The following is a 27916-nucleotide window of genomic DNA, read 5'->3' as shown; positions in this document are numbered from 1 at the left end:
ACATTCGTTTGACCCTAAAGGTCTTACCTTATCAGCATGTCTCAAATCAACCTAGTTCTTAATTTTACCAACACAATAAAAAGTAGACAATACAAGGAACTATAATTTCAAATTGTACAGACAACATAAAATATATTGCATTTGGAAATAACGTCCCATTTGTCAGACAAATGTGGGTCAATGAATAGTTTAATGTCTACTACCAAAGGCACTAAGATTGCTTTATTAGCATAATAATCACATAACCGTTTTATTATCAGTAAATGGTCGTGACATGCATCAATGAGCAAACAATTGAAGTGTGAATATTACAGAAAATTATACTTTCTGCCGATATGTTCAAGCGGATGGTCGCCACATAATTTGCGGTTTTGACAGATCGGCTACGAGCATTTGCGGTTGGAATTTCAAAATGGATATTAGTTCTAATTTTATTTGATTTATCACCAGTTGTCGAGTACTTTTCAAATTTTTAAATCTTAAGGAATTTGACAAGTTGAAACAAAAGAGCATTTGGTAAGTGATTTGTTTTTATATGAATGTTGCAATTATTTATATGATTTATTGTCAATTATAAGCATGTATGTTTTAAAATTTGTCTGATTTTGATTAATGATTTAAATTTTTTTTTGGTATTCACTTGAGTTAGAAATTTTAATTATTTTACGGTTAATTGTTCTTTGAGTGTTTGTTATTAAGAAGTATTATAGTCTTTTACTATACGGTGGTTGATAAAAAAAGAACATTTATAAAATCACAGTATCGTAAAAGTACATATTCCAATCGATCTTTTAGTAAATATATTTGATTACTGACTTTAAGAATTAAACCCGGACCATAATTAAAAAAAAAACAACATCACGTCATGTGGTGAATCGATTGGAGAGACGGATACGCTGTAGGATATCTCTCAACAGCTTTTTTAGTAGACAGAATTATACCGAAAGAGAAAAAAATAATAATAAAGCGTGGTTTTTCGTATCTATAATTCTTGTGTCTGTATTAAACCCCACAGTTACTTACTGTATAACATGTAAATGGTGGCAACAGGATTTCAATATGTAATCATTTCATAAATGCTGGAACAATATCCTCTGGGTAATCAAAATTTGAATTAGTTTTCACAAATTGTGAATCATTTTTTAAAATGCTGAATAATTAAAGGAAACTGTGCACTTTCCGTTGAGAAACTAGCTCATTCCTTTGGCTTTTTTTTTTGTTTAAATATTACAAAATCTTGTAAACCTTTTATCTACCTTATAAAATTTGTCTCATCGCCAATGTGATTGGCTAGATTGGAAATTATATTTTTAAGTATAATTATAAGTTTGTGATCTTCAAACTCACCACATTTCATTCAGTATCCGATTGACATTTTTAACATGGTAAAGTTACCATATCTTAAGAAACAAAATTAAATTAAATATTTTAGATAAATCATCAAAAAATAAGAGAGAAGACATTTTTGATGTGTGCACAATTATTAAATATGATAACCGTGTACAAAAATAATAAAGCATGTAAAATATGACATAACGAGTTGTACAGAAATTGTGTTGTTACAAATGTTACATACAAATATTCTTAAGCCTGAGGTGTTCGATCTTACAGCGTTTATAATCTTAGTATGAAGTTATAAATATAATGGCCACATACATTTTTCATGTCATTGATAATAGGAAAATTTTCTTCATTCTTTTCGTTAACATTTCCCTGAACAAGCATTTTAGTACGGTCACATGGGAACTCTTCTCGCTGAAGAGTGATAATCTACAAATATGTCAGTAATACACTACGCACATGTAATGCTGGTACACTAATGGGCATAATAGTATAGAACTGCAAAAGTTCATGACCTCAGATGCTGACATCAAGTAAATGTGATTCAAAATGACTTACCTACACTTGCTACTTATCGAATTTTTTTTACAAAAGAGTTTCAACAAGAAAAGAAAATAACACCAGCAACAAAAAAATAACGAATACCATAAAAAAAAATATTGAACATCAACAAAAAAATAAAAAAAAGATAACATCAACAACAAAATTGAAAATAAGACAAAAAAATAAAAAAGTAGCATCAACAAAAAAACGACATATAGAAATAGAAAAAGACAATTCAAGTAAGTCCGATTTAATTTATTCAAACAAGATGGTTGAAAGCGAGAGCCGTGATCAAAGTGCTGACGGTAACCGACTACAAATAATCCGACATGTTTTTATCGGTACTTTATCGTTTACAGTTGCGGTTACGATAATCTATAAAATTCGAATATGTTAACATCGTCCGTACTAAGATTGTAAGATATTAAGTGTAGATAAAAGCCCAACAGGGTAATGTTACGAAAACTGTGGTTTTTACGTTGTTTAATATTAACTTGAGTCATTGTCAAACAAATGTACTGGTAGCTTGTGGGTAGATGGTATCACTTCTTTATCAACCTCTTTTTTAAAGCATTGACATATAGCTTCGGGGTCTTATATGACTTTGAAAATACTGTTTGTGCATGTCTACATGAAAAAGATCACGTTTCACAAGAGCTTGCATGTCATCCTGCACGTGGTACCATGAACGTACAGTGTAATTTTAACAACAGTAATAGGCTAGTTTTAACTTTCAATAAGATTTAGTTTATATCACATATCGCCCTTTATTAAATATGATAAAGTCCATGCATTTACAGTCTATGGTTGGAAATAGAGTTAAGATTTTTAACATTCTCATTAAAAAAATGTTTTAATACAAATAATTTTTTTGAATCTTTACGAAAAATGAAATAAAACTAATACATTTGACACAATCAAAAACTTGGTACTTTGAGCTTGGTTAATAAAATGAAAACAGCACTTTATAAATTTCCTGCATCCAAAGCGCTTTTCTGTATTTGCTTTCGTCAGGAACGCTCAATGCAGAATATTTTATAGCCAATGATGTGTATGAACCGACGCAGTTGAAGAGCTATACGGCCAAAAAGGACATAAAAAGATGTTATTTAGCCTTTGATTTATTTGTACCCTTGCTTTGTCGTCTGTTATTCCGATATTGTAGAGTAAAATCAACTCCTGATTAATATTTTACGTCATTCTTTGAGACCTATATTATTCCACTGCTCCATACAAAATAAGGAATGTTCCAGCAACGGGGAAAAAGTATTTAATCCCGATACATGACATTTTGCCTGTTAAATATAAGGAACCTTGTCAGTTGTTGATTTAACTTATAAATTATATTAGGGTTTTTGTCCTTTGAAACTTTGGTGGAGATGGTACTTTTATATGGCAGGTAAATGTAATGTTGAAATTATTCACGCGATTGATAGACTCCGGCCGATTTTGAGAACAACTTATGGTATAGACCCTTGTCTAGTGTTGGTGAATGGAATTTGGATCATTGTCTCATTCACGTTTTATTCTGAATATCGAGAAAACTCAGAACTTGACATTCTAAATAAAAACCGGCCTACTTGAAACTGTATGTTACTTTCTAGATGTATTTTGATTATTTTTGCCATTTGGTTGCTTACTCATTGAAGTATACCCAACATCTCCTTTTATATATAATATCGACAGACATACCCATCGTCTACCCTAAGTATATATAAAACAAACAACTACTGCATGGAATAAAACGACCAACTATTTCAACTAGATCGTGGTTTGTACTACATAAACTTACAATTGCTTTTCTATATTTATGAAGTTCAAAGATGGAAACAGTTGTATAATGTATACAGGGCCCTTTATAGCTTGCTGTTCGGTGTGAGCCAAGTCTCCGTGTTGGAGGCCGTACTTTGACCTATAATGGTTTACTTTTAGAAATTGTGACTTGGATGGAGAGTTGTCTCATTGGCACTCATATCACATCTTCTTATATCTAATTGAAGATTTTTTAATTGTGTTGATAGCTTTTGGTGAAAAAAAATAATGTACAAAATTTGAAACACTGTGATAACCACATATAGTAAACGGTGCATATTAATATGAGAATTACCCTCTTTATGTTGTTTTACTGACTTAAGAAAACTGATATTGACTTAGCCCAACGGACGAAGTGAATGTCAGTTTGCTCAAAAGTCATTTTAATCACATATTTACCGAAACAACAGACAGTAATTGTTTTATTCCATAATCCAAAATAGAATAGTGTATTTAATGACAATTAATTACAAAAACCAATTGTGCATCTAATATTTTACCATAAGTATACATGTCAAAGCACGTGACACTTAACTTTCCTTAAGGTGAATATGCTGTTTTATTCAAAATTCAATTCGTATCTAAAAAAACTAATACCAATACGGAATACTAAACCTTATCTGTAAATTTCAATATACAGATGTAGTCTTATTTAAATTGTAAGGTGCGTAAATAAATTTGCAGTGAGCTGTCAGCTTGTGCTCCATGTTGAAGGCCTCGCAGTGTCTTTGATATGAAGGGCAGCACTAAAAGGGCTGTATCTTTACTCTGAGTTTTGTTTAGTGTATGAAAAGATTTTTGTTATGAAATCAATCACCACATTCATTCTATTCCATTATGTTTATATGTACTTCTTTAAAACAAATAAAAAATGTAACTTGTGATGTAAGTTACATTCATTTGCAAGTCAGATGCTCTATACTTTGAAAATAATTTTCTATAAAGAGGAAACTATACTACATGTAGTTGTTTTCAACCAAAAATTACATCAACTTTGACTTTGTAAAGGTTGAAACAGTACTTGTTTGCCGTACTGATTACTTGTACCTTTAGTATGTTGTTATCATCTCTGGCCTAATGCACTTTTACAAACATTATCAATAATAATGATGCGTCATTTTCACAGAACAGCATTGTCACAGTATTAGATGCACTAATGATTTGTTAGATAATGGATGTTACTCGTAATTTTCTCTTTTTTTTTTTTAATTTTTCACGGTATGACTCATTTGTTTCGTCAACAGAAGACTACGAATGTAGCACGTTTTAAGTTTGAGTGCGTGAAAAGTTTACTGAATATGACTAGCTGGTACATGTAGTAAACTTTCATTCCACTGAATTTCAAAATAGCGCAGGTATGTTATTTTGAAGATTAAAGCTTTATTCATTTTTTATTTAATGGCACTATAGACATGTTTAAGGAAGGAAACACTCGACCTCCTGTAGAAATTGGGCCTTTCGGGACGTTAAATTCAATCCCGATATTTGAAAAGCATCTGGATTTTTGCATGTAAAGGTGTCAAATAATTTAATTGTTTCCGGACAAAATGTTTCAATCCATGAGGAATATGACGTTGCGCACGATGTTGGTACCAATTCCATTTTGCTATAGATTAGCATAAAAATAAATACGTAGACTGGTCAGTTCGATAAAAATATAGTGATTTCTGATTGAATTCATTCCATTAGACTTGAAATTAAAGTAAAAAAGGAACCGAAATTCAAAATACCAGGAATTATAACACTTAATTATCCCATTTTTACGCAAAAACGTAATGTCCAACGTTTCATTTTGTGTGCAAAAGATCAAAGTTCCGTTTCTCTCCTACGGTATTTTTTCTCTGACCATCGTAAAACTTCACAATAATATTGCTATTGTTATAATTATTCGCGTGTTAAAGCAAAATCATTATCACTGAAACCGTAATCCGGGAAATGTTATTTTTGTTAACGGTCTGAAAAATGTCCAACCGTATGCAAAGTAAGTATATTTCGGGTTTGCGCATTTATACCGTGAAATTGAAAAAGCTGAGAGAAAAAATATTTGTTATATTTGAAAGTTTTTTTACTTTTCTCCTGGTTCATGATATTTTTTTGCCGGAAACCATGCGTATAGTTTCTATTGCAATGACTTCAAAAAGTATAGCCATCTTGTCCCAACGAAAAAAACGCTGTATTTTCTTTAAAATTGAGGTTTTAACCAGCTGTCTATCAAATAAGCATAGTTAGATCATAAAAAATAAAACTTGGCGGTAAAGGTTTTTCTGTTTTTCTTCTTAAACAATATAGTGTTTAATATTTTTTCGTTAGGCAACAAGGTTTTTAGATCGTTTCAAAAAGTATAGCCGTTTTGTCCCAACGTTCGCAAAACGTAATTGATGTCATGCTCTGGTTTTTAATTTTATATCGTAATTATTTGTTTCCAGTTTAATTCGAATGAAAATAAAAATACACGTATAAATTACAATACAACCAATGTATGAGAAAGGAATAGTTTAAGTTTAAATTCAAATGTTGACCAAATGAGATCGATATAAAAAAGATATCGGGATCTTAGGGTTTTTTTTATAGCATATTTGTTTTATATAAGGAACATTGTCTATCTGCAAGTTTTAAATCGTCAAAAGTAACATGTATATTTTTTTTGTTAATAAAATAAAATAGAGAAAACCCATTGCTGGCAATTATAACAAACAAAGGATATGCCACAAAAATACGGGAATGAGAAAATTTAAAACATGAGTCCCGAATGTTTAACTTCCTAAATATTTTGCGACAAAGAAAGCATCGGGAAATGATAAAATATAGAAAGGAAACGAAAACGAGAAGAAATGCAATAAAAGGAATAAATATGCAAAAAATAGGAGAATATGAATTCAAAATCTAATTTATATTAAAAATAAATCTGTGTAAATTTGGACATTATTGTATCGGATTCATTAATGCGAACTGCTGCCGAAAGGAAAATTATCAATTATGGCCTGGAAAGACTGACAACTCCTGTAAATGAATTTCATTAAAAAAATATCTATACGACCACTTTGAGTTTTATTTGTAAATTTATGCATTTTTTCAGACAAACCGAAATCGGTTACCAAATTCACAACAGTAAATTGACATCATCAATAATATGCTTGAACGCCTGAAACTTTCTTTGAAAATGTCGAAATCGCCTTATTTTGAGGAACGTCGTGAAACGCTAAGTAGTACCAACATCGTGCGCAACGTCTATCTTAACCAAAATTGATTGGATAGTGCCACGTGGGAAGATGAAGACCCTTTTTGATTTTTAGATCAAAGTTCAGGTCACAGTAGCTTTGACTAAAATTAAGGCAAAAATTAGGTTTTCGGATGTTATATTTTGAACCGTATGTCCAACTTTTACGAAACTTGGTTCGATAGTGCCAAATTGGAATGGAATAGGTCAAAGGACAAGATTAAAAGATATATTGATAGACTAAATATGTGGAAAAATTTTTGTTTTCGAATGTGATCTTTACCATATGTTCAACTGTTAGCAACTTGGTTTGATATTGCAACAATGTAATCAAGACATCTTTTGATTTAAGGGTCAATAGAATAAAATACAAGATAACAAAAAAACAGCTATTGCTAGAACAAAATTTTGGCAAAATTTGGTTTCAACAGTTAGTTTTATCTTTGGTGGACAATGCGCCGAGATCACTTTTGTTGTTTAGGTTACAGATCAAGGTTAATGCATAAGTTGATAGATTGAAGTTCAAACAGTTTTTTGTTTGAATCCATTTCACTTAATTTGTCGGTAGATCTTACAGTCTTCGTTATACTTGACAAAAACATATGATTCTTCTACTACAAATCTATAGTGTAACTCGACGTGTGCATCCATGTTGCTTCTGTATTTATTTGTTTCTGTTTTGTCATCGATGTTATTTTGAATCTTAGGGTGACATGGTTAGTTAATGTTTTTCTTCAGTCGGTAAATATGCAAAATCTGTAAGAACCCCACTGAAAACATACAGTATTGACCAAAGTTTTATTAGCGGTATGTATAATATATGTATGTATGATTTGCTTAAGCATTGCATTCGAGTTTTGCCAAGGATATGTATGGCAGTGTTCAAACCATGGAACGAGAGTGTTACTCAAGCCACAATTATGAGTGCTGCCAATGTCGTAAAATATTTTTCTCCTTTATTACGATAAATTCATACTCTTCCCTTGTTGAATTCTGATAATCAACTACTTCATATTTAAATGGCATCTCCATAAATCTGAATGAGCAATCGACAGAATTTACAGAAGTTATAATAAACTATAACATAAATATTAGTAAAATGATAAATGTTAAAGGCATAATTGTCAAGAGTAATAATTGACTATCAATCAACCTGTGTCTCTAAGGTCGTTCACATTTCAATACTTCAACATATTTTTTGTGGGTGAAGATTTATAATGAAAATTGCTTTAAATCAAAAGCAAGAGTAGCTAACCTAAGTTCGAAATCGATCAGTGATGTTTTTTTTCATCATTAGTATTCTTTTTATTTTATTTTATATACATGTACATATATAACTTCATAATGACAATCAAATGCTGAAGTAATGGTTATCCATTTTTCTTTCAGTTGAAGAATTGGAACCATGTCAGTGGTATCCTTTAAATTCTTTGTATCTTGGTGTATTTATACCCCCACTTTTAAAGTAGAGGCTATACTGCAATCAACTTGTCTGTCCGCCTGTCTGTTCCTCCGTCCGATCGTCCAACTAACATGTTCGTCAGGAGCGTATGACATTGCGCCGAAATGCTGATCGGCGCAAATGCAAAACGCCTGTTCGTCGCACTTTTCTCAGAAACTACTGAACAGAATGACTTTATATTTAATCAGCGGCTTGTCATTGATAACTTAAAACGTGTAAGCACTTTAGAAACCAACTTCCTGTTTGCAGATACTTTGAAATTTTCAATATCTTGAATGAACTTAAACTTTTTCGTCAGTAACTACTTATTAGAATGACTTCATATTTGGCCAACCACTCAACAGTGATGAGTTGTAACGTGTGTGAGATTTTGTTTACCTACTTCCTGTTTTCAGATACTTTGAATTACGAGTAAGTGTACTCTTATCACGACAACGCGTGCATTCTTGATGTACTTCAAAGAGTTTTTTGTTGATGGCAGATCTTTGCACTTTATGTTAAATATTTACCACAAATTTGTAATGCACTTACAAATGGGAAATTATTGTCAGAACCGACATTTTACAACATGCTCATTCTATTTGCCCAGTATAAGTAGGGAAACGCATATCATACGTTATTTTGTACCTATGTGTTGTTTCCCTGTATTCATTCATGCATAACAAATAAAGTCGGTAATTGGAAAATGGACTATACGACTCGTAAGTTTATTTAAAACTATATATCATTGGGGAATATATTCACTTATATTCGTACAATTTTTGTTTTTCGTTCATTGTTTTGTATATAAATCGGGACGTTAGTTTTCTCGTTTGAAGAGCTGTTTTCTGCTCTTTGGTCGGGTTGTTGTTTCTTTGACACATTCCCAATTTCTATTCTCAATTTTATCATATCCTTTCACAGAAGCAATCATTATGATGATTGTTAAAAATGCAAATAATATAAAAATTGTACGATACGTTTACATTTCTTGTACAGTGCAATTATTTAAAAACGTTTAAAAAGCACGTATGAACATTTAAAACTAAAAATTCCTAAATGATTTTGTAAAAAAACTTACTAGGTTAAAAAGTCTGAAGTAATAAAATTTGACAATAAATGTTAAAAAAATAAATTATAACAAATTCAGCCATAAAACATTGTTGATCGTCAATTAAGAGCAGTAAACATAGCATATGATAAAATTAAATTATTATGTAAAAAATAAAAAATTTAAAATGACAAGGTAATGATACAATCATATCATGACATTGTGACCTGTCAATCAGCTGTCAAAAAATTATTGAGCATACTTTCACGTTCAGTAATTGATCATTATTATATGGACATCTTTATCTATTTATGTAAATTTTTTAAATATATATTATGTGAGATGCACGAGGAACCATCTCCATGGTGAGAGGCATGCACAAGCTACACGTGTATGTTATTTTTTTATGCTACATGGACTGAACATGTTGATGTCGAAACAGTGAAATATTTGCGAATATAGTCCAGATATTCAATGTTTTAACTATGTAATTTCCTTTTGTTGTTCCGATTTTATGCACCGACCTGTCTGTAATCATTCTCCAACTTATCGAACAATAAAAGTTCATTGCATTTTTTTTTATTACATTGCTTCCATGGATTCCATACAACCTAATTGTCGAATCACATGAAATCTAAAATGAGTCGAAAATACATGTATTAAAAACACAAAAGGGACAAGTATCAAATTTCAAAAAGCTTGCCTGACTTTAGTATACATTAGTGCGTAACTAGAAGGTATGTCAAGTTCTGAGGGGCTTATATTGCATTTTTTTATGGTAAATATAATAATTATGTTCAACATTTATTTTATTTTTTTTGGGGGGGGGGACTTTTTGTATTCAACTCAACCCTGTAGTTATATATTATTGCATTCTTTGATGATCAACCTCCTCTGGATGAAACTACAAAAGCCAAAAATGACAACTTTTTTCATTTTATCAGCTTTGAGACGATAAGGTCTTTAGAAATAGAAAAGCTATTACATATCCAATTCTAAGCTTTTGAGAAAAAATACTATTTGTCAAATTACAAGCTTTTTAGAAAAGCTATTATTTGTCAAATTACAAGCTTTTTAGAAAAGAAACTTATTTTCTTATTGTCAGCTTTTTAGAAGGCTGTTAGTTGTTCAAGTACAACATTTTTTAAAAGTTATTTCTTTTGCAATTATTCGCGATGCAATGCAACCCTGCAACGTATGACAAAAACTGCTGATTCATCAATTTTATCGTGTTAAAAGCATTATTGATATTTAAGAATCGGTATACTACGAAACTTTAATATGGTCAGATACTTGATACAATAGAGGGAACCTTTAATACGACGTTACAAATTTTCACACGCTCTTTAATAAATATAAGTCAGATATCCCTAATGAAGATTTTAAATACATGTACCATATTGAAAATTACTCAATATCAGTAACAAAAAAAAATGACAAATAAATGGGGAAAACGTATCAAACAAAAATTTTGGAATACAAATAATTAAAAAGCAATTATTGTTTATTGAAATAACAACAGATATTGCAAGAAATTTGAGTGAAGTCAGCAATCATAAAAATAAATATAACCAATAATCCATATCAAAAGTGTTTTTTTTTAACTACTGCAGACTTTTTTTAATTTTTAAATATAACCACCTTCCCCTGCGCCCTCTACTAGTCTATGTTTATAGTAGACGTCATGTAAATAAGGGAGTTCAGTTGTCAAAATATTATCAAGATAGAAAGAACAGTGCAAATTATAGTGGTTACAACTGGACAATTGTTGTCCGTTGAGAAAAACATTCTTATGAACTTCAGTTAAAATTGAGTTATCAAACTTAATACTTACAAAGCGTCTCTACTAATTGGGGCTAGTACCAATAATTTAAGAAAACGGAAAAAGCAAAATCTTCAAAAAACAATCCAAGCGTCCTAAAGACACCACCAGCAGTAAAAGTCTTTACATTTGCACAAGAGAGATTATGTAATTTTAATAAAAAAATTAAAGAATTGCAGAGTTTGACATTTTAGAATACTTTTTTTATAACTATATTTTACTAAAGCCCATTTTGATATTCATCATTATCGTTCTGACAGTCACGAGTTAATTTGCCACCGCCTTACGTTGGAAATATCGTCAAAATGGTACATTTTGTAAAAATCTGCTTGAAAACAATAAGAAAAATATCTGAAGCTTCGTGTACCGTAAAAACTGTTCCCTAAGAAAACAGACTTGGAAAATAAATCGAAAGATTCAAATTGTCCCTTGTATGACTTTTTATACAAAATGAATCATGACGTAGTAAAAAATACAATTATGACCTTTGTAAATGTAATACGCTGCCATATTATAGTTTTATATTTATTGCCAAAAGTAATCATTTCGTACTCAAACCAAATACCGAAAAATAAATTATGATAATAAATTTACATTTTATTTTGGTAATTTGTAATCATATGGCTTGTTGTCTTAAACATTGATGTTAAACTTTTCAACTTACAGTATTTAACAGGATATTTTTGGCCATATTATTTTGTGGTTTAAACATTAATTACTAAAAAAAATAAAATCCCGACATCTGCGATAGAAATAACAAAAGCGACGCTAACCACAAAAGCATATGACATAGAGAGGTTCACCTCTGTGGTAATATGTGCTGTACGACTGGTAATAATATTTGCTAGACAACATACTTGTATTTAATTATGATAGAGTTTTAAGACTTATATTAAAGACGACAGATTGCGTTTGAACCATTGAAATATCAACAAATATTTAGAATTTCTAACATATCTAATGCTTTCATCAAATCAAAGATGCACCCTAACAACAATTCATTTGTTGTATTATTAATTATTAATGCATCATTTTACACGATACAAGGGCTAATATTTGGTGTTTGAAAGACCATCGCGGCCATCATTTTGAATTTTCAAATTGGCCCGAGGTATAACAATGGTATTACTTGGACTCTTTAGAATGGTAAGAATTGGACTTTCCTAAATGGTATTACTTAGAATGTTATTTTTCCTACCCTCTTGTGCGAATCTTTTTATATTTTCTTTGTCTTAATTGTGACATTATAACTTATTGAGACTTCCTTTTACAAAGGACAACACCAACATCTGTGGCAGTCTAATATAAAAAAGGAAGATGTGATGTCTCTCTACCAGAGACCAAATGACATAGAAGTTAACAATTATAGGTCACCGTGCGGTCTTCAACAATGAGCAAAACTCATACCGCATATTAAGCTATACAAGGCCCGAAATGACAAATGTGAAAAATTTCAAATAAGAAAACAAACGGCCAGATTTAGGTAAAAACAAACATTAAACGAAAACCAAATATTATATACAGCAACAAACGACAACCATTGAATTAAAGGCTCCCGAATTGGGACAGACACATACAGAATGTGGCGGGGTTAATAGATATAGGAAGATGTGGTATGAGTGCTAATGAGACAACTCTCCATCCAAGTTACAATTTATAAAAGTAAACCATTATAGGTCAAGGTATGGCCTTCAACACGGAGCATTAGCTCAAAATTAGCAAGCTATAAAGGGCCCCAAAAAATTACTAGTGTAAAACCATTCAAACGGAAAAACCAACGGTCTAATCTATATAAAAACGAGAAACGAGAAACACGTATGAACTACATAAACAGACGACAACTACTGTAATCAGATTCCTGACTTAGGACAGGTGCAAACATTTGCAGCGGGATTAAACGTTTCAATGGTACCAAACCTTCTCACTTTTCTAAAACAATAGTATAACATCACAACATAGAAAAACACACTATAAAATATCAATTGGAAGGCTTAACTCAATCAAAAAACGTAAATTAACTCATAATGAACGAATATATTTGACCTGTGACACCTGAATGCAAATACATGTAGTTAATAAAAAATTACAAGGGATATATAATTAAACCTGTTTGCTGGCGCCGAACCTTCTCCCTTACATGGGACGGGCCGCCTGGGACAGTGGTGTAACAATACAACATAAGAACAAACTTTGCACACTAGAGATTATCTTATCTGAACAGATTTAAAGAATTGCAGATTTTATTAGTTCAGAATGTTTATACTTTATTCTACTGTAGCCTTTTTTCTATTGATCATAATCGTTCTGACAGCCAGATCTTCAATGTTTTTGAAGACTATTTTAGCTAACACGTCGTTCAAGCATTACATCACGACATGTGATTGTTTATTAGGAAAACCATAATTGTAAAAAAAAAGTGACCGTTAATTCATTATAATTACGTAATACATCATATCTGTAAAATTTTAAAAAGCGGGGAAAACCAACATAAAAAACATACTCAAAATAACAATTGACGGATGTACTCTTACAAAAGTACAAATTTCAAGCGATATTCAAATAGAAGGAATTGATCGATTGATTTGTCTATCCGAATTTGCTTTTATTTGAAAAACGAAGTTTATTTACTGAACGCCTTCTGTGTGTGGATTGAAGATCAATAAAAAAAAAACTAATAAGTGAATATATTTTTTTCTTCAAGAAAGGAAAGGATGAATATTTTTTACTGGAAAACAACGACTGGATTATTTTGTATATATTATTTTTTTCACTTTCTTTGTACTTTTTCGACAATTTATAACAATTTCATTTTTCAAAACACAAAACAAAATTCATTGAACGAGGTTGATAATGGTGTATTCACAACGTCATGAAAAGCAACGATCATTTGTTTATATTGTGGTTTGATAATTTTTTTCTATTTTAAACTTGAAGGATAAATTGATGCTGAAGATGGATCTTTGGTAATCTATTTACAATTGATTCAGGTGTTTAAAGAATCAGGTTCATTCCGCTCAAGATATATGTTGACAATTGTAATTGTTGAAACCTGAATGATTTGTTATTTTTTATAGGAAAACCATAAATCTAGAATATTTTGACATTGAAAAAAAAACAGTTTAAAGAGCGCTTTGTGTATCTTTTGAATATTAACAAAATGGAATGCATTTTGCCGTTTACGCGATGAGGACAATTAGTCTGCAAAATTGGTTATTGGTCTGCAAAATTGTTTATGATTCGCACAATATCAGTTTCAGAAGAATTCAATTGTTTTTAAACTATTATTTCAAAATATAAAAACATGCATCGAGGTCCCTTGGGCGGTGAAGTCTTGTTCAATTCATTTAAGGCTTTTAGAATTTGGTCGATTTTTTTTCTCAAATAATAATGAAAAATTATTGCAATATATGCAGAAAAATATTTATGAGAGGTTTAATAAAATGCAATTTTTATTACAGACACCCCCGTATTGTGCGTCACCTAGAATTGCAAAGTATTAAATCAAATTATCAAAAAAAAATTGAAAGTGAGTTTAATGAATTCAGTTCATTTGCCGTCAGTTGGATTAGTTTGATGTTTCAAAAAACGAAGAATTCATGAATATTAAATATTTTCGGTACAATTATCAAGTATGCGAATAATAACTTATGAATCTTCCATAAATTATAATTAATGTCAGCATTTAGTCTATTTGTGCAATGAAATATATAAATATACCAGATGTCCGATATAAAATGGCGACCAAAGCATATATATACATGTGCATTGTATCAAAATCGTATAAGATATTGAGATCTGCATTTGTCGGACTTGTTATTGTGAAAATTAGGTGCGTAATAAGTTTATTTATTATTTATTATGTATGATTTCTCAGGAAATGATTTACATTATACATTGTTTGCCTTGGTATTCGATACATCAAGGAGACAAAGAATACATTTACATAAACTTGATCGCTCTAGATAAGTTATTGGATGAGTATTGATATATTCAGATAAAATATGTAAGCCATTGTTTGCTTAGTTCCCCTAATGATAACCAAAATGTTACGATATAACAATGAACAATAGGGGGGAAACTTCCGTGGTTAAAATATCCTTTGTGGCATTTCCTTAAAATATTTTTGTTAGCATTTTTTCCACGAGTTAAATAACTTGATTCATAAAACACCTTGTTTTATTGCACTTCCCTCCTATGTTGGTTTTTGTCGTTTATTTCTATTTATACAATCACAAGAAACGATTTGACGGAAATCATACTACAGGTAGGAATATCAAGTTACTTTTCAAGACCTTGAATGATGATGTACTAAACAACATCAATATCTGATTTAATTCTGTTTCATTATTTGACAGCAATCATATAACAGGTAGGAATCTACGGAGCCCTGTTGGTCTCATACAGATAAAGGGTTGTGGTTTTTCAAAGTCAAGATGGAGATGTAAAGTCTAGCGCGGTAGGTCTAAAGTTCAGCGCTGGAAATCTCAAGTCCAGCGCTGTACATGTACATTTAGTTAAAGTCAAGCGATGGAGATCTAACTTTCAGCTCTGTAGATCTAAAGTCAAGCGCTGGAGATTAAGTACATAACGTCCAGCACTGTAGATGAAAAGTCTTGCCCTGCAAATTTAAAGTTTAGCGATGTAGATATATAAACAGCCTAGCGCTGGAGATGTAAAGTAGAACGCTGTAGATGTAAAGTCTACATCTCTAGTGCTGGAGATGTAAAGTCCAGCGCTGTAGATCTTAAGTCAAGCGCTGGAGATTTATATCTACCGCACTGGACTCTCCATCTATAGCGGTGTACTTTACATATTTTAATTTAGTGGCATTATAATATGATTTCTCTTATAATCGAATCTGAGGATAATGTACTTGACAGCATCAATATTCAATTTCTCTGTCTCATTTTCCCTACGTCTGTAGTGTTTTCCTCGTATCATTAGAAAACCCAAGGTCATTGCTTTTTTACCACATAAGGATGTTGACTTAATCCTCGACGTCTTAATGCTTGACTCTTCGACATAAATAAACATGTGCGTGTTTATTTTCAATCAGAATTTTGTTCAATGTATTCCAACAGCTAAATTGTATCTTAATAAGTAGGATAATTATATCCCGAACAGAAGATATCCTACAAACGCAATGAGTTTTTATTTAATTTTCGATCTAAGATTACTATACTATATTAAAACTCATTCGTGGGTGCCTTAAAAGACAGACATGATTTCACGTTTCAAATATAATGCATTCTATACAACAAAATAATCAGAAAGATTATTACATGCTTGTTTATTATTTGATTTCATTGCTTTGTTGTTGTTCTCACGTGTCCTGCTTTTTCTTTTTTGTTTGTTACAATTTCGTTGTGATCAAAGTGTCCCTTTATTAAGCGGCATAGGCGAAGCGATGGCTGCCGAACGAATGTCGAACTCATTTTCCAGCACCTGAGTTCAATCCCTGTTCTGGTGGGACTTGTGTTTCTCTAGTTTTCTGTGTGTTGTTTTGTGGGCTCTTGTAATTCTTTTCATTTTTTTTCATTTGGCCATATTGTTTATCTAGCTGTCTTTCATCGTTTTTATCTTCTTTTCTCTTTTAACTTTGGTAAAAGTAAAAGATAAAAAAGTTTCCCTTACACAGTAAATTTAAAATAAGAAAAATGGTATATATGACAAATAAAGGCTCATATAAATTCATGAAAAATATCTATTCCGCAACTTCCATATCGAGGTTGAATAGACTGTTGCCTCACATTATACAACAGCATGATTAGATAAAAGAACTGTTTAAATTATCTTCTGTCCTGTAAAAGGAAAAACCATAAGCATCTATACATTTAAAACAAGAACAACAATTGTTCATTCAGTAAAACTAGAGACTACAAAGGAATCATTGTTAGCGCTTCTTTTCTATCATATTTTTAAAAGAAGTTTAAAATTTAATTATTTTAATACAGTTCATGCGTATTATTGATTATCTATATATATATATATATTATATAAAACGACATGACTCAAATTTAGATGTTAATTAAAAATTCACAGAGAATAACAAATAGACATTGTATTTAATGCCTTGATTTATATTGATCAAATTACTTGTTCGGGATAGTGAACAAATTTCACCTTTTGTATCAAAGTGTTCTCAGTTAAATAGTTTATTGTTTGAGATTACTTCTTTGCCACAGTTCCGGGATCACTGACAATAATTCCATTGTTCTTGGAAGGTTATCATTTACTCTGTACATAACCCGGAGTCGTTAATAAGAGAAACTATCAGAAGATCATAGTTTCATTAATTCATTTTGAAATAGGGACTTCAAATACGTAGGCTGTATTTTTTATTTCGGAAGAAGAACCGACAGTCTTGTGTAAGTTTGAAAAATGTTTTTTTTTAATTCCTGATCAATGTGACATCCTGTTGGACAATGAGTATATTACGGATGCATCATTTCCCTAATCCTGTCGTTTAACCTTTTATCTTGACTAAGGTGCGATTCAGACGCAAGAGATTTTTAGTGTCGTTTCCATTTTGTTTACCCTTGTATTTATATTTCACTTAGTTTGTACTTTTTCGAAAAAGTGTATACAATATATGGTATGTACTATCAACTAAAAAAAAATTATCGGCATCTTAGCAAATTAACTATCAACGTCAAACACTTTTTTGTAGGTGTCTTTGTCAATTTGCTTTCAACTACAACGCCTTTTTTCTTGGCGTCTTTGTTAGATTTGTTGTATGTTTGTTTCAATTGTTTAGTCAGTTGTGTTGTATGTCTGTGATGTATGTTTACACCGTTTTGGCTGCTGAATCCAAATTGTTGTCACATTAACCTTTTATGTCTGTTTGGTTTGCTCACCCAATTCTGTCAATATAACGGAACTATAAATAAATGTCATACAAGCAGGAGGTTTAGCTAGCTATAAAACCAGGTTTAACCCACCATTTTCTTCGGAAAATGCCTGTACCGAGTCAGGAACTTAACAGTTGTTTTCACTCGTTCCGTTGGTTGATAACGTTTGATTTTGTCAGTTTTTATGGACTCTCCCTTTTTAAATTAACCTTGGAGTTCGGTATTTTTGTTATTATTATTTTTTTTATATGTGATATTCTTGTGAAACACTTAAATGATGGTTACACAAAAGCTACAATTTCTGTCATAATGTAGAACACATTGAAAGTCAGTGGTCTTTCTGTAAGGTAAATAACCTAAGAGTTGTATATTTTGATCAGATCGTGGATTTGTTGCAATGTCACGAGAAAATAATTTATCAAAAAACAAATACAACAAATGTTATAAAGGGTTAAATATCATGAATAGACCGCTTTACAAATAACTTCATGTTATATTGATCATTCAAACACACCGAATCTCAATCAAGACACTGTCCGGAAAATAAAAGCTTAAAGTTTAATAGACTATTTGCCAATCCGTAACTGACATTGTTATCAGAGATCCATTTGTACGAGTTGTTTCCCATAGAAGGGACATGAAGGTTCATTTAATAGTAAGAGGTAATGGAAAGAGAACATTTATCTGTGCGTAATGTTTGTAATTTTTTTTTCAAATCTTTTAATTACATTGAATCTTTTGTTAAGCTAACATTTTTTGATATCAATAGTTCTTTCAATAACTTACTTACTTACTTAATACTCTTCTTGTTCTTGAACATATAAGGCATCAACAATTTTTCAATAACAACTGGTTCAAATGTCAATATATCATTTTCATCTGATTATGCTTTGCATGGACAACATCATATTTTGTCTGGTTTGGAACCAGTCTACAACTGGCAAAAAGAAACAGCTTGTGTTAAAAGTGTGTAATAATAGATCGGTAAATGGCAAATAGACTATAATCGTAGAAGTGTTCCAACGACTTAGGTTTCGGTCTTAATATTCCGTATAACATGGAGCAGTTTGTTGTCACATATACCTGGAATTGTTTACCTATTGCAGGGTTATGCATTGCGTAGATATGTTGTTAAATCATGTTGTAAGCCTGAAAATCGCTTGAATTTTTTATGTGACTATTATATAGGCCACTGATTGTTTATGCATAAAAGGCATATACGTCAATGAGACAGCACCCCAACCACACAACTGATGAAAACAAACATCTAGATATTATCATACGGCCTTCATCAATACTCTCTCAAATACTGATAGTATGTCATGGGAATCTGATTTCAAATGAAAGTTATATAACTTACATTAGCAAATGATTAAGTCTTTTTATATTTTTTTTTTTTCACAAGAAACATAAATTGAAAGTTGTCATTAAGACTTGGTCCATATTTCTAATTCAACTGACTTTGTATGTTACGTAACAATTAGGATACAATGTCCATAAATAGAATAATTAGTAATTATACCGCATATAATTTATAAGCTTGCGACATTTCCTCATTCATTTCGTCTAACCATATATGAACCGTTCTAGATTACTGCTGTACTGGAGTAGAAAGCAAAACATATACAAACATTATACAATATTTATAGTTTATATAATTCTATGTTTTTAATCAGGGACTGTATCATTGAGTTTGTAAACAACAATTTTGGACATTTAATGAGTCTGAGTTGTCATGTTTTGTTTTATTTTAAGAAAATAAATCCAAGATATTATTAACTGTTTATGTACAAGATATATTGTCAATTTCACCGTTTATGAACTTTGGACACATAACAAGAGAAAAGTACAACGGTGACGGATCGTTTCTTGTATATTATGGTATTTTCTAACATGACAAATTGAAACTATCTGTTGTACCGGACGTAGCTTACAAGCAGAAAAAAAATCATCTACCGCACACTTGATAATGGACAAGGCTTTAGTGTTTTAAAGTTAAAACCGTTAACATTTGAAGTTTCTTTTAACGAATAGTCATGAAATTTGGTCACAAACGAAAATAAGACCAAGTCAAGTAAGTACTTTGTTTACATTTTTACTTACTATTTGGAAAACTGTGTATACTGATAAAGTTGATTAATTGAAGTTAAAATGTATTTTTTTTTTTTTTTTTTTTATTTTATATTTTTTTCGATCCAAGATATGCTTCTTTCAAACAGACTTCAATTTTGATATTGCATTTTGTTATTGATGATCTGTGATATGAATTCAATTTTACATCCCACGTCTTTCGTTAACAATTATCGTAAATCTATCTAATATAGGAATTACTTTTTCCATAATTACTGTGAAAAGTGTAACTACATGTTGAAGCTGTAATATTTTTTGACGCGATGTGTGTAGACAATCATGCAATGAACATTATAGTATATAACTTTATTTTGTTGTAACAATTAGAATTTTTAAAGCAAAAAATTAGCATAGACTGAGTTTTCCGTTTTGTTTTTTTTTTTTTCATTTGTGTGTCATGCTTGTACTATGTGGTATGCGTTTTGCGCATTGTTGGGGGCCGTACGGTGACCTATAGTTGTTAACTTCAACGTCAGTTGGTCTCTGTAGGAGGATTGTCTCATTAGCAATCATACCACATCTTCTTATTTTTATATTGTGTGTTGAATTTTGTGTTGAAAGCTTATATCACCCAGAGGCATCTGGTACCTTTCTGCGTTTTCTTGCATGCAACTTTTGTATGGCATAAACTTCAACATGTTACCCTTGTCACACAGCAAATGTACAGTATGTTAAAAAGAAAATACTTGAAAACGAATACAAAAAAAAAATAATTTGTAGTAAGGCAAATAATAATTATGGGAAAGACCTTCAATTCTGTCTTTGATCGTGTAATGCATTTCATAAAAAAAGGTATCATAAAAATAATATATTTCACATGTGTATTTCAATAAATGCCATCGTTAACTCATTATCATTTACTCAAATTCATTTTTTATTCATTGATTTCTTTATTAATTTTATTTATTCCCACTGTAAATTACAACACAGAAACTAGTCATGTAGACCAAAGGGATTGAATATATTCAATAATAAACATACGTTTTCATTTTTTTCATTAATTCGGAATTTATGTTGCAGTCAAAATTAAACTAAGAGGAATTGAATAAACATGTAGCTGTCTTGACTTACTGAGCAAACTTTTGTCACCCAACGAGGGGCGCAGCGAGGATTTGGAAATGCTGATGTCCGTCCGTTCGACATATCGAGTTCGAAAATCAGTATCGATCCCTCTTTGGTGAGTTTTCCCATTTGGATATGTACATTATATGGGTACTAGTAGGCATTGTAAGCGCTCTCACGCCGAAATTTCTCTACTAGATTAAAATAAATGTATTTTAAAGGTTAACATAAGTAATTGCGTTTGAAAATCGGCGCCGACTGATTTTTGTCGAGCCTGCGAAATTTATTTTGCGAAAGCGAGACATAGCGATCCTCAATTCCGTCATCGGCGTCGGCGTCGACAACGTCAACATTTAGGTGCAGTCTGTGGTTAAAGTTTTTTTTAGACATCAATAACTTTGTCAAACATACATGGAATTTTATGAAATTTGGACAGCAGCTTGTTTTTGACCAAAATATAGTATCCAGAGCAAAATTTTGAAAGTATTTATTTTCATATTTTCCAAATTTCACTAAAAAAAGGACTTAGTTTTTTTTACAGTTAACTTTCAGATTTAGTCTGAGGTCAGTTTTCCAGTCATCAATAACTTTGTCAAATCTTCATGGAATTTTATGAAATTTGGACAGAAGCTTTTTTATGACCAAAACACATTATTCTAAACAAAATTTTTAAAATATTTATTTTCATTTTTCCGTATTTCACTGATAAATGGACTTAGTTTTTATAACAGTTAACAAGTAGATACAGTCTGAAGTTAAAGTTTGTTACACATCAATAACTTTTTCAAACCTTCATACATGTAGAATTTTCTGAAACTTTTTAAGTCAACATTACACTTTTACACTGACAGCAGTAATCGCATGCAGGCGAAACACAGGTTTCCGGTGAACCCCTTACGAATTTGTTAATAAAGTTATGGCCCTTACGAATTAAAATTTTTTTTAGAAACTTACATTGCAATCGCTCTTTCGCCAACAGTTCATCATCAGAGTACAATTCAATTCGTGTCAATGTAGGCATAAACAATATCTTGGATGAGTTCGAAAATCAGCGTTAATCCTATATGTAAGAGTTATGTTCCTTAGAATTGTAAATAATATTCATACACGAAAACGCTACTGTTGTCACGCACTCATTTTTCATCGGATTTTTATGGAAATCGTCGATTGAATTTGTTTGTGGAGTCATGTCCTTGAAGATGTAAATAAAATAAGTGACTCAGAGAAACAAATGCTATATTCCTGACTTTGTACAGGCATTTTCCAAAGAAAAGGATGGGAAAGCGCTTCCCCGCATACATTTTTAATTGGAGTTTTATGGAATTCACGTCAACGGTTTACATAAGCTAGATCTATAAGAAATTTGAAAATAGAAAAATAAAACCGATCGCTTTATATTTAGGTAATGCTCTTATGAAATGCGAACTTCCTGTATATCGGCCGGTGGTATTTGCATTATTCTGTTGCAATCTTTTTACATGTGTATTATTGAATGGAACATGAGAAACGACGCATAAAGGGTTGTTTTTGTAAAGATGCGTCACTGATATTTATGGACTAAAGTTAACCATTGTTTAGAAAGTTTCATTATTTAAACAAAAGCAAAGTCATAAATACGTTGTACTGTTACACGCAGATCTTTCCGAGTAATGTGGCTACATACATAAGTCCAAATTCATGCATAAAAATATTGAATATCGGACAAGACAGTATCACGAGGGTTCCATGTTATTAATAATGCCTCCTGTTTAGAACAATAACATCTCCTGTTTTGCAGATGGCTAAGTTATATTACTCAAATTTGAAATATATAAATTCTTTGATTTGTGCGGATCACAATTCCTCCCGTTCTGCATTTAAATCCCTAATATAATTTACAGTATGTGAATGATTGTTTGTTTAACCATAATGATAGAAAGCATATAAAACAGGTCGTGTCAGTTTCCCCTTACTTTACTTCCTACAAGGACCAATTTAGAAAAGTCCATAAATCTTTCCTTAATTTCACAGTATCACAGCTTCATGTGTGTACATCAACTTCTGTCAACATAAAATTATGGCGTATTTTTATTTTTATGTTATTAATAAATGTGAAATGGTTGAACAGTCTTGCAAGTATATTTTTTTGTTTTTTCAGGGTTCGAATTTTAATAGTTTTCGGGTTTTGAATATGTGAGTGATACCGAGGAAAATTGGTGCTAACTCTTTTAATAATTTTATTTTGGACTTAGTCTACTGGTTTTTATAGCTCTATATTCGGTATAAGTTTTGTTCATTGTTTAAGGCCGTACGGTGACCCACATTTGTTAATTTCTACGTCATTTGGTCTAGTAGAGAGTTGTCTCATTGCCAATCATACCACATCTTCCTCATTTTCATATACACAGTATTTCTGTTCAGGACAATAAAGGATGGAAAAGTGAAAATGCTATACTTCATATAATTTTTACACAGAAATAGCTGTCAAAATTTACGCTTTACCTATCTAAATAATGCGTTATCATGTAAATATACCATGTATGTAATACTTATAATTAATGAGCACAGGAAGGAATTTATCATATTAGTTCATATGGTCATACATATAACACAAATTTTGAAGTAATGAATTACTGAAAGACTTGAAAGATGCTTTATGTTTCAGAAATGAGATGACTAGTTGAATATTTTTCAATGAATGTCTTTCAATGTGAAATTTTCTAAATTTTGGTTTTTCATTTACTCTACAAGTTTGAATTTTGTGAACAATACATTTTTACCCGAAATCCCAAACTCCCAATTTAGTAAAATTTCATAATAGAAATTTGTTTGAACTTTCTTAAATTCAAGTAAAACAGTTTTATAAATCTTAGATAATGGTTCATATTTATAGATTCCTACTGTAAAAATACTTACGATTTGGTCGATGTATTCATTTAATAAATATTTTCCACGTGTACAGTATCTTTTGACCACTCGAAAAACGAAACTTGAACCCCATTTGCCTGACTATTGCGAAGCAAAATCTTAACCTACCAAAAAGGGTAAAAAATGAAAAATATGTGCGAGTTTGTCATAATATGAAAAAGTATTCAAATAGGTGAACCACTACAGCGGCAGTTGTTTAGCAATACTGAATATATAATTTAACTCACGCGATTTTTTTAGGTAACGACCATGTAGGGTTGAAAATCAGGAGGAAGCCTCAATTTTGCCTATAGTCAGAGCAGTAATTTTCAAAAAGAATAAATCACAAAATATTTCTGTTTAGGTTAGTCAGAATGAATTGTTCCTACAGGTTCTATTGGTATTTAGGCCTAAATATAGTTTTTGGTACAATATGTATCAGCCTCCGGTACTCTACATGATTCCCTATCCTCTGTTTCTGCCCCTCTCCCACCCCCCCCCCATTCCATCCTTTAGAAGATTTCAGTCTAATTCAACGAGAAAAGGTGTTGAAAAGATATATTATGTGTTTACTTCGAAATCATACGTATTTTTTTCTTAGTCAGTGCGGTTGAATTTAAATTTTCACGAACAATCAGATTCCATAGCTACAGATTCAAATTGGCTGTTAGTTGTATAATCTTAAAAGGGCATTGATACAGGAATGTTTTTAATGTACATAATTTATTTCCTTATATGCACATTGATGGTTTAAACGTTCCCTTAATAATAAACGTCAGTTTGTCAGATGACCATCGGACGACATTTTGCACTAATGAACATATTTTTTCACCATGTAAACATATCCGTGTTGTAATAATGACCTATATGTGTGTGTTCCTTTACAAGCGACTACTTTAAACAAAGATATGATATTACAAATACTCTACGCATCTATATAAATCAACTTTCAAAGCAAAAGCAAAGTCATTGAAAGAAGTAGTAAATACATGATTGTGGTTGATTGATAACGAGGTTAGAGTTTAAAATCTAATCATCCAACTTAAAATATTAGATTCAGAAACACTATTTGTCAAAGATTTTAATTATGCCAGAGGAAAATATTTTGTCCTTAACATCATAGCCGTAAATTGAACAATCATACCAAATCAAAAATATTACCCCTGTCAATAAGGTGGTGAGGCATCGCAGATTCCTTAGATTTTCAATTCACCATCTTTGTTTTCTCTTTATAAAGTTATAAACTTTGATTTTTGTCAATGTGTCATAGTTTGAACCATATTATTAATGTCAAATGTGAGTTATTTATCAATATTTTAAAAGTCTTTTTTACTTTACAAACAATTTGATAGTACTGTAACTTTGAAATCCTCGTAATTCGCTTAGCTTCAACGGGGTCGAAATGTAAATAGTATGATCTTCGTTAAAGAGAATACTTAAATAGAAAACTTAAAGTATAATGCATGATAATACATGTACACTACTGGTATTACATTTGCTAAATTGGTTTCATTGTTTTAAATTATTGGCAGCTTAGTTCATTTACATAATTTTTATAAGTGAAACATAAAAAGCGTTTGCACACGGTTGTCAAATAAGCTCTGTACATGCAAATAATTTAACATAATGAAAGCGTTAGTACAAAGTTGTCTGTACATGCAAATAATTTAACATAACGAAAGCGTTAGTACAAGGTTGCACACTAAGCTTTGTAATATACGAGGTAAATTACTGTCTTCATCAACGATGGTAAATTCTAAGAAATACTTTAATGATATTGTATATCTATAATTATTATAATGCAAATTGTAAACAATGATTGATAAATTATGACAAGTTAGCTTTATTTTTTGCACCGAAAATGAATTACTTGTACACGTGATGAATATATCAATTTCTGATGAAATCAGTGTAATCCAAGTCATTTAAAAAATAAACTATTCCACCACAGACCAGGCTAATTGTATGTATTTTTTTCTAATGTGTTGCAGCCAGTAAGTTCATTATATTTGGGTTATCTCTATAAAGACGCGGAAAACAAATTTTAAAACGAACTTAACATTTTGTTCAACTTGTAGCTTTGTCTAACTTGAAACCATTGAATTATATGCGGCATACTACGTGCATGTTTATGGAAAACGTGTGGTGAATTCTTATTTCATTTGCAAATTATTAAAGGTGGTATATATTTAAAAGCACACAAACGAGAAAAAAAATTGAATATCGGGGTAATCTAAGTTGACCCTTTGGAGATAAATATATTTTGTGGATAGATAACGAACAGAAACTAGTTCAAATATTCCAGTGTATTCTCCCTCTTAGAGTATGCAGGTTTCCAGGTTCCAATTTATGTATCCCGAAGTTCGCTCAGTGTTATAATACTTTTTTTAGAGATAGTTGTTTAAAACATTTTCCCTAAACTTAAAAAAGAATTTGTTCGGATAGACTGGGAGAATGTTAGATTGAGAGTTGTACCTAAATTAGCGAGAATATATAAAATAATCAACATTTAGACAAAAATGAGCCTGTCTTGAATGACATAATGTTTTTGATTGCCCGCATGGTAACTTATCCCCCCTTTTGTTTACATAAATATCGTAGATTTAAGACTTAAATTAATTTGACATACTATTTTCTTCTTTTCTTTTATTTTTCGTAGATTTAAACCGTAATTTGACATACAAATTTTAGTTTTGAAGTAAAAAGAGCCAAAATAACTCATGGTAAGACTCAGTCACGCGGCAGTCTTTTATTACAACAATGTACATGCTTTGGGTCAAATTGTTGATTTCCTTAAAAAATATGTCAATGTTAAAAAAAAATCCATAAGATTAGATAAGCCATTTTATCTGTTAATGTGACAAACACAATCTCGTTTGTATGTCTTCCAATGAATTTCATTTCTGTTGTACAATATTCCCACGGTAAACAATTTCTCGTGTAAAATAACGATATGGAAAAATTCTACTTTTTTCGTGGGAAATACGTTGAAAGACTTCCATTTGAAGCTCTCTTATTAACGTGATAAGCATATCCATACATGAAGGGAGAGTTCAAAGGAAAGTCTTGCTCTCAATTACGCTGGCACATCGGATATTAGCGGAAATAATAATTTTCAATCACCACATAGTTTGGCTAACTAAAGGCCTGTTACATATCTCTTGTTACATTCTTTATTATTTGACTCAGATAAACTTAGCAATCACTGACACGATCAATTATAACGGCACAAGTGTCTTATTGTTTTAAACTCAAAATGTCAATTTTAAAATTGATTTGTGCTGCATATAATAAAGAGGTTACATTTATCAATATCAAATATATATATATTGACACATATTTATGCAAATTGCAACTCTTTTATAGATAAATATAGAACTTTATGTGCGGTTTGTCTACATTTTTGATTTACGATGTTTTCATTGCTTCATTAATATATACTGACACAGTTTGACAACATAATTTGTAACCTTCAATTCCAATGATCGAGAGTTGATATGTTCATAATGCATGACCGTCAAATCATCTGTTGTCACATAACTTGAGTTTATTGGTCGAATCCTGAATTGAATACCTTAACCAAAATTCCAAACTCTCCCTCAGGCATAGTTGACCTTAGCTGATAATGTGTATCATTTTAAGGTCACTTTTGGTAATTTAGCTCATAACGTTTCTACATATTAAGCATGATATCTGGCTTTCAAGTGATTGTGTTTTAGCGTTCCTGATGAAGGCAGATCCAAGAATAGCGCTTCAAACT

At 31.0% G+C, this 27916-nt stretch overlaps 1 protein-coding gene across 5 annotated transcripts in view; it reads left to right on the top strand.

Moving 5' to 3' along the window:
• The first annotated feature begins 311 nt into the window (after positions 1-311).
• The window catches only part of LOC127703161 (uncharacterized), a 56890-nt gene continuing 29285 nt past the window's right edge, over positions 312-27916 (top strand). Inside the window, exon 1 of one of the 5 annotated variants that reach the window (XM_052207685.1) lies at positions 312-516. Coding sequence is in view for 2 of the 5 variants with exons in the window: in XM_052207684.1 (XP_052063644.1) it covers position 20152 (1 nt within the window). In the remaining 3 variants the exon portion in view is untranslated. Of the gene's footprint in view, positions 517-15581; positions 15684-17546; positions 17596-19644; positions 20153-27916 lie in introns of those variants that run through there. The other 4 variants (XM_052207686.1, XM_052207687.1, XM_052207684.1 and 1 more) reach the window with 4 other exon arrangements.

This window comes from Mytilus californianus, unplaced genomic scaffold, assembly GCF_021869535.1.
Source record: "Mytilus californianus isolate M0D057914Y unplaced genomic scaffold, xbMytCali1.0.p SCAF_5, whole genome shotgun sequence".
NCBI classification, from domain to species: domain Eukaryota; kingdom Metazoa; phylum Mollusca; class Bivalvia; order Mytilida; family Mytilidae; genus Mytilus; species Mytilus californianus.
This window is presented reverse-complemented; position numbering and strand designations above follow the sequence as displayed.